Here is a 7625-nt window from a genome sequence, read left to right as displayed (position 1 = left end):
GTTGGAATTCAGAAGACTGATCCTGACAGACAAGACTGCATCCTACCATTTCCCATAATGCACATGGCTCTTCATTCCAGCCTTTGTTCCTCCTCAGCCCAATCTGTGATGATCCTGATGATGGGAGGTTTTCACAGGCGGTTGCTTCCACCACTGACAGCTACATTTTATTTTTGCACAGAGCACAAGAAACCAACCAGTACTCCGACAGCAGAAAACTATAAGCCTTTTTCTCTGGAGTCATCTGATGAAACACAACTTTATTTAGCAAAATACACAATGAGAGCACAACATAGGCCTGTAACACAGGTCCCTTTTACACGACAGGGCCACGAAAGGGTTTATTAATGCAGGACCCAGCTAATATACTACTTTAGTGGTGCAAAATTAAAAATAATCAGATGAGCCAATACAACAACAAAGCTGCCCCACTGTAAACAAAATACACTTTAAATTGTGTTCCTTGGTGCAAAATGTAATCAATATCTGTCTGTCTGCATGTCGTAAAAGTATCATTTCACAATAAGTCAGAATTCAACTTTATTTATGTGCCATGCCACTAAAAAACTAAATTACCAACATCATAGGCTCAGCCTCATTTCAAGTTAAAAAAAACAAACACAATATAAAACAAAAACGAAAATCATAATAATCCACCTGTATATTTACATTCATTAGAATATACAAAGATTCTTTTCAGTAGTAGACCACTCGTAGTGTAGACTCCTCCTTTCCAAGCGGCATGTTACAGTACACAAACATTGAAGTTTGTAGGATCATGCATCAGGGAAGTGCAGTGTTTAGGAGTACATCGACAGTGCACCTTTACAGCAGCGAATTCATCATGTAGTGTTCGTCTGGTCACAGCGTTGTCGACTGTGTCATAACATCTCTGGATCAACACAGAGATCGTACAAAAAAAGTACATTTTTCTCTATCTCACACACACACATACTCACGCACGCACACACAAACACACACACACACGCACACACAAACACACACACACACACACACACATAAGTGCTTTCAGATGTTGGTTTGCCTCTGGTAGTTATCATCAGAAGTGATCCAGTGTAATGATCTTTTCTCTCTCTGTGTTCTTATAAGTTACATTTTTAAATGTCGACGTTGAGCTTTTGAACAAAGGGTTGGTCCCCTGGAGAGAGACAAAAAAACAAAACAATGAACCTTCAGAATCCCTTTGAATTAAAAAGATCAAACAAGAGATAATTACAATGGTGTCACCAGAACATGAAGGATCGGATATTCTATATTTTGTATTGTCAAGGAAAACCAAAACCAACCATTTGTTAGTCCTTCCTTAAATACCAGCCTGTCTTTCCCATTGTTCCCATTGAAAAGGTGAAGGAGGTCAGAAATACACACTTTTATCCTCTAGAAAGTGTAATTCATTTCTTAAATGAGCTGGGCAATAGCAACCATGACTCAGAAAGAAGTAAACAGCACTTGTTGGGGACTACTTTTTGCTGTGGATGAGGTGAAAGGCAATCAAGTTTAGGGGTTAACTTTAAAACCCTTTGTGTCTGATTTATGCAATTTGGAGTAAAAATTGGTACTTCTTAAGAGTAATAAATCTGAATGCTCAGACTTCAAGTTTGATGTGCACTGATATCATTATTTCCAGTGTAATTGGGGTTGAACGTCCTATTCTTGCTTTGAAATCATAGAAAAGCAACACTCACTACACCTTCAGAACTGCCTGAGAATCCTCATGTTTTTAAGTTTTCTTCAGTAATAAAGTAATCCAGTGCTAGTTGTCTCTACATTCATTAGTATATCGCAAACAGGAACTGCTAATAGCTAATTCGGCAATCTTTTAATGGTGCTTATTTGCCAAAATGTAAACAATTATGAGCCAACGAAAAAACTAAAAAAATTGTAGACAACAGCTTCCGAAATGCCGACATCACAACCTGATACTTCTTGTTTACGTCTGTCAAAGCATTATGGAAACTGTAGTTCCAAAACAGTTAGCTTGATTATCAAAGTAAGACAAATTATAATGAGGGAAAAAATACATTAACTTTTTTTTTTAGAGTAGATCGGTATTGGAGGAGCACATTTGTTTTGAAAAACAAAGTTTATGGCAAAGAGGAATAAGCTACATCTCACTGTGGCTGCTCACTCAGACTATACTTGTGAGTCTGTTTAATTTATTGTCGGTTTCTGTGTCTTCATGGGATTTGTTGACAATATGGAAAATATTAATAACACCAGACATGTCTTACCGTCTGCCATTTTGCCTTTGACCTCTCAGCCTCAAACTTGGCCACCTCTTTGCGGTCGTGGACCGACACCAACACCTTCCACACAGCCAGCAGGATCAGGCCGATGCACACGATGGAAAGGGAGACGCCCAGGATAATCATGGGGATGTTGGGAGGCTCGGGGCAACCTGGCACAGGACACAGGACGCCATGAGCCTCATAGCAGGACTCCCCATTTTTCCATCGGTGTCATCTGTTTCCTTCTTTAATTTAAAGCTTACCGTACATCTGGAGATCGTATGCAATGGTCCCCGTCTCACCTCCTACCACACCGAACGAGATCCAGCACTCATTCTCCATCATCAGCGTGCATTGCATAGAAGAGCTCTTGTCATAATCTGAGGGGGAATGTGAACATCCATATCCATAAGGAAGGCATATATCCATCGTATATCATCTTCCCATTCGACATTGTGCCGAGAATGTAAAATGATACGCTCTCCTCTGTTGTGCTGTCAGTGTGATTTCCATATCAAAGACTACAATCTGGTGTGTGTGGACCGCGCCATTGTATTTTACATCTGAGGCCTGAAAATCCTCTGTGATAATCAGATATACCTCTCAGCTTGCACAAGTATGGCGGGTTTAAAATAATCTCTTCTATAAAGGAAGACGGGGTCCTTTGGCCATTCACATGCACTACAATAGCTCTGCCTGTACGACAAGGTAAATAATATGTTCCCCATTGTCCGGTGCTGCCTGAATGGACATGGATGGTGTTGTGTTAGAGAGAAGGGGGGTACAGGCTTCAGAAAGACACCTGAGTCGATGCAGGTCAGCATTCCTCCAAATCTCTGACCCATGGGGGAACTTAGCGTGCCCCTATGTTGATACCACTATCAAAAACACAAACTCCAGCAACAACAAGCATTTACAGCTCACCTAAGTGATCGGGCTAAAAGGGCTGATGGTGCATTTACACCACGCTAATGTTGGTGCACACATCCTGGAAAGAGTATTGTTCTTTAATCGAAAAAAGAACGAGGCTTCTAATTTGATCTTTATTTGATATATTTTTCAAAATCATATAATTTAATTTCTTCCAGGTATGCACTTGATTTCATTTCATGCAACTGTGATATGAATGTATCAACTAGCACATGAAATCTGCTAGAAATCCTCCAGAGAGGATTTTGTGACCTTGTTGGGTGTCACTGTTGTATCATTGCCAGGAACTGTTTGGAAAACTCTTCCTCATAAATGTTGTCCATGAAAACCTTGACAAACGAGTTTTGCTGCCAGAAGAGCGAAACAATCCTCAGATACTGTGTGTTATCAACAAGCCTGTACGACCAACATTGAGCAAACATGGGCACTCTGTTTTTTTAATAACAACTTGTTGCTGGCTTCAGTTTCAAATTCCCACAAGCTCTTGGAGGCACACACGCATAATAATAATTAAAGAAAGAAAAAAAACGCCAACACCCAAACGGCATTAGATATTTATGTTACATGAAGGGAACCAAATATTCCCTGTGAAGAAAGTCTCTAATATCATAGTCGGTTGATTTTCCCTTTGTACTGACATGACCTGCTTGGTGAGGTATCAAGTCAATCTAAAAACATACGGCACGCTTTGAAGAGATCTAAGTACCTTAATTTAAACACCTGAATTCTTCTTTTATGGTTGAACAAATTACCAAACCTTCTCCAGAAATTCTTAATTTGACAATTGTTCCATATTCTAGGCAAGAGCTGGGAGATAATTCAGTATTACCGTATATCAAATTTCACCGATCATTGGACCTTGTGATTTTGTTTTTTCCAACTGATTTGGAGCAAGCTCCAATTCAAATTAGACCAAATTTCAATTGTGATTACAATTTCACAATAACTGATGCAAAGCTTTTGTTCTTATGGATTGCATAACAGCCGATCTGTTTGAGTTCACGTGCATTAACACATTGTGAAATAAACATTTGAATACATGCCCTCACACGAGCAATAAGCTAAGTGCAGAAGAGAAGCATCATTTTAAGAGTAGCGGTCGGCAGATCTCAGATGCAGAGCCTAATGGATTGTGGAGTCCTTTACCTGCTGTTGTGTTGATGGAAATTTTAGGGACACTGCACATTTGATCACACAACTCGGCATCGTCCTTATCCTGCAGATGGCACGCTACACAGCTCCTGGTGTCAAAACAAGTAGGGAAAAACAAAAGGTCACATTTTCCGGAGAGATAATACAGACAGTTTAATGAGGCCTCCACCACTGACGTATAAGTACAAAGAAATCACAGTGTTGGTCACTTATCACAGTTTTCCCAAGGCTTCGCCTGCTCTCTATCACCCTTCTCCCTGTAACAGTGGTATTGAATGGCACTAGGCCCTGACAGCTGCTTTACAATGGTGCAAGGAAATCTCTTAGTGCAGTGTTGTGTGGTGGCCGTCTTTTGATGTCACATGGAAGGTGTAGACACATGTGAACAAGGGGACCAGAACCCGATATGCCTGTACTCCGGCAGAACAGACGGATCGTGTGGCGCGGGGAGACAACATCTCCCATCTTCCAAATAAAAGACACAACAATCACAGCGGAAAGAGCTGATGGCACCGACGTGTTCTCACCTTGCAGAGCTGCAGGCGTCTCCGCATGTCGGGCACTTCTCACACCTGTCCCCAGACGCTCCAGGTACGGAGCAGACGCAGTGGCCGCACTCGCATCTCCCCCGCCCGCTGCAAAGAGCGCCGTCCTCTGACGCGCAGGCCTCGGCGCCGGTGCTACAGTTACAATACGTTCCCGTCCAGCCGCTTTCACAGTGACACTCCCCGCAGTCACACACCCCGTGGCCTACAACACACAGAAATCGGTGAAGCGCGACACTCAGGAGCACGCATAAATGCATCATGCGTAATTGCTCACCTCCGCAGAGCTCCCCGCGGGAGCGAACACAGGAGTAATTGTCACACTCGCAGTAAGGTCCGTAGATGCGTCCAAAGTTGGATGGGTGGCACGCGCACTGTCCGCAGTAGCACTGACCTTGGCCGCTGCATATCTCCGACTCATTGTTGGCGAGGCAGTTGCTCGACAAAGCGCTTTCCTCATTGCATTCGCACTCGGCTCCTAGGAAGCCCGGCTGGCACACACACACGCCGCACTGGAAAGCCCCTTGGCCCTCGACGCACTGGCTGCTGTTTGCTTCGGGGGGCTGCCGGCAGTCACACGAGCAAAGGGACTCCAGTTCCACCTCCAGACTGTCCTGTAAACCCACCGGTTTCAGGGAGAAGTGCCGAGGTCCTGACAGGCACCCTGGGAGCTCCACGGACACGTTGAACACAACCTGAGGAGCAGAGAGGAAAAGACCGGCACTAACAGTTAATTCATAGGAAGTTTTGCCTGTGTAACCAAGTAGCTTATTTCTTTCAAGGGCTCCACTGTTGTCCAATATGTATTAAAACACATCAATGAGCCACACTGCTGGCCTGTGATACGTTCCTTCATTATGAAGAATGTGGGCACTTTTTGAACAATTAATTCCATACATCATCCTTGCCAGAAATACTCACACAATGTGTATTCACCGATCCACCTCTGAAAATATTCCCTCACAAATGCATTATGTATTCCTCTTTGAGTGTCTTTTTTTCTAAAAAAAAAAAAACGACATTGCCCAGCTGTTTAAACCAGCTGGGCAATGAATCAGAGATCACATTTTTAGCATGGCATTTGCTTGGACTGCTTTATGATTATCATGTTGGTAATTTTATTTATTTATTTTTTGTATTTATGAAATTGTATTTGGTATTTACATTTTATATCATCCTATGCTATTTGTAGGGTGTGTCCAGGTATTTTCTCTTGTTCCTATCTTTCTACGTTTCTTAACACTCTTATCAGCTTGTCAGTTAAAGTACTTTGAACTGCACCTATATGAAAGGTGCTACACAAATACAAAACAAAAGAGCAGAGTAGAGTAAAAACAACTCACCGTCTCTCCAGGTTTGATGTTGGAGCAGCATTTTTTATCAGGGAGTACAACCCCATTTGGGCAAATGGCTGTAAAAGACATCTGGAGCTCCTCTGTGTCTCCAAGGACCTCCAGTTCAATCTCTGAGCGCAGCTCCTGAGGAATACCACAAATATATTTCAGCACCTTAGATGAAAACACGATCGGCAACGCTGGTCTCAAGACAGTCAGCATTCTATCATCATGAAATGGGCTTTGAGTGCAATTACAAATTCACCCTGCGCTGACCTGTAGCGTGCAAAAACAATTCGAAAGCACCTATCTCGCTCTCTCTTTTTGGGTGAGTCATCCTCCCAGGTGTGCTCGGCCGCTACACAAAAGCACCCGAGGAAAGGGAGAGAGCTAACCTCAGGCGGAGGAAAGACTGTGTTTGACTGACTAATGAACTCTGTGACAGACTGTCTGGGTGTTAACAGAGGGGAAATTGTGTGTTTCCTGTAGGCCTTTAATTGTATACTATGCCCTCAGGGTTGCTCAGGAGGAGAAAACACGGGCACCTTTGTGGGATACACCCAATTGAAGATGGATTAAAGTAAAGAAAAAACAATTCAAAAGACTTTACTGTTATGGAGTAAATATGTTGCTGGGTACTTAAAGCTGGGTGGCTAAAATGTCTATCCACTGAGCTGCAAACATTAATTCAAATTGCAGGCAAGTGTAAATCCCTCTGTTTGTGAAGAACCTCAACTATTTTCAGTCAGTGCAATGAAGAAGGACTCCCCTCTACAGAGAGGGGAGTCCTTCAGGGTGTTCAGGGTGTAAACCACATAACTGATGAATTAATTAGAGGACTTGCCGCCAGAGTACCCTTCGCCAAGGGGGGATTGAGCAAAAAGAGTGCAAGAAGTAGTTAGAGAGAGGGGGGGAAGAAAGAGCAAGTCAGGAGGGACGAGGAGATCAAACAGCTGGGACAAGCAGAGACTTGCGGTCAAACATGCTGATGCAAAGCACCGGCTGCATGAAAAAACGTAAAGGAATGAAAGGAGAACAGCAAGAGAGTGAGAATTAATTGAGAAGCCAGAGATACTGACTGCTGGCGGTGAAAAAAAAAGATGTACAGAGCATGCTTTATGCTCATTTATGTGTGTTTTTGCTTGAAACATTTACATGTAAAATGACTGGATTTTATTAACTCCAGATCACTGTTTTATTTACTTTGTATGCCGTTACAATCAGTTCCAGGATGTTCCGTGAATCTCCCGCCAGGACTCCAACGGTGGCACCAGGTATAAAATTTGCATAGTTCTGGAAGAAAACAACAGATACACAGTAAAGTCTCTGTGAGAAATGTGGGCAGACTTCGGCTCGTGGTCCTGAAAGCAAAGCACAGAAAAGGGCCCGGAAGAAAAGAGGGCTAGTTAGAACAG

General features: G+C 42.8%; 1 protein-coding gene across 1 annotated transcript in view; it reads right to left on the bottom strand.

The window, feature by feature from the left end:
- Positions 1–259: 259 nt before the first annotated feature.
- The window catches only part of itgb6 (integrin, beta 6), a 9803-nt gene continuing 2437 nt past the window's right edge, over positions 260–7625 (bottom strand). Inside the window, exons 8-15 of the mRNA XM_068572509.1 lie at positions 7414–7503; positions 6220–6354; positions 5154–5571; positions 4859–5081; positions 4326–4420; positions 2513–2629; positions 2253–2419; positions 260–1159 (exon numbers count right to left, since the gene is read on the bottom strand). Of these exons, the coding sequence (XP_068428610.1) occupies positions 1061–1159; positions 2253–2419; positions 2513–2629; positions 4326–4420; positions 4859–5081; positions 5154–5571; positions 6220–6354; positions 7414–7503 (1344 nt within the window). The 3' untranslated portion in view covers positions 260–1060. The remainder of the gene's footprint in view (positions 1160–2252; positions 2420–2512; positions 2630–4325; positions 4421–4858; positions 5082–5153; positions 5572–6219; positions 6355–7413; positions 7504–7625) is intronic.

The sequence above is a fragment of the Clinocottus analis genome, unplaced genomic scaffold, assembly GCF_023055335.1.
Source record: "Clinocottus analis isolate CAN_PGR_092001 unplaced genomic scaffold, fCliAna1.0.p SCAF_1, whole genome shotgun sequence".
Classification (NCBI taxonomy): Eukaryota; Metazoa; Chordata; class Actinopteri; order Perciformes; family Cottidae; genus Clinocottus; species Clinocottus analis.
Note: the sequence above shows the minus strand (reverse complement) of the source record. Positions and strands in the feature narration are given on the sequence as shown.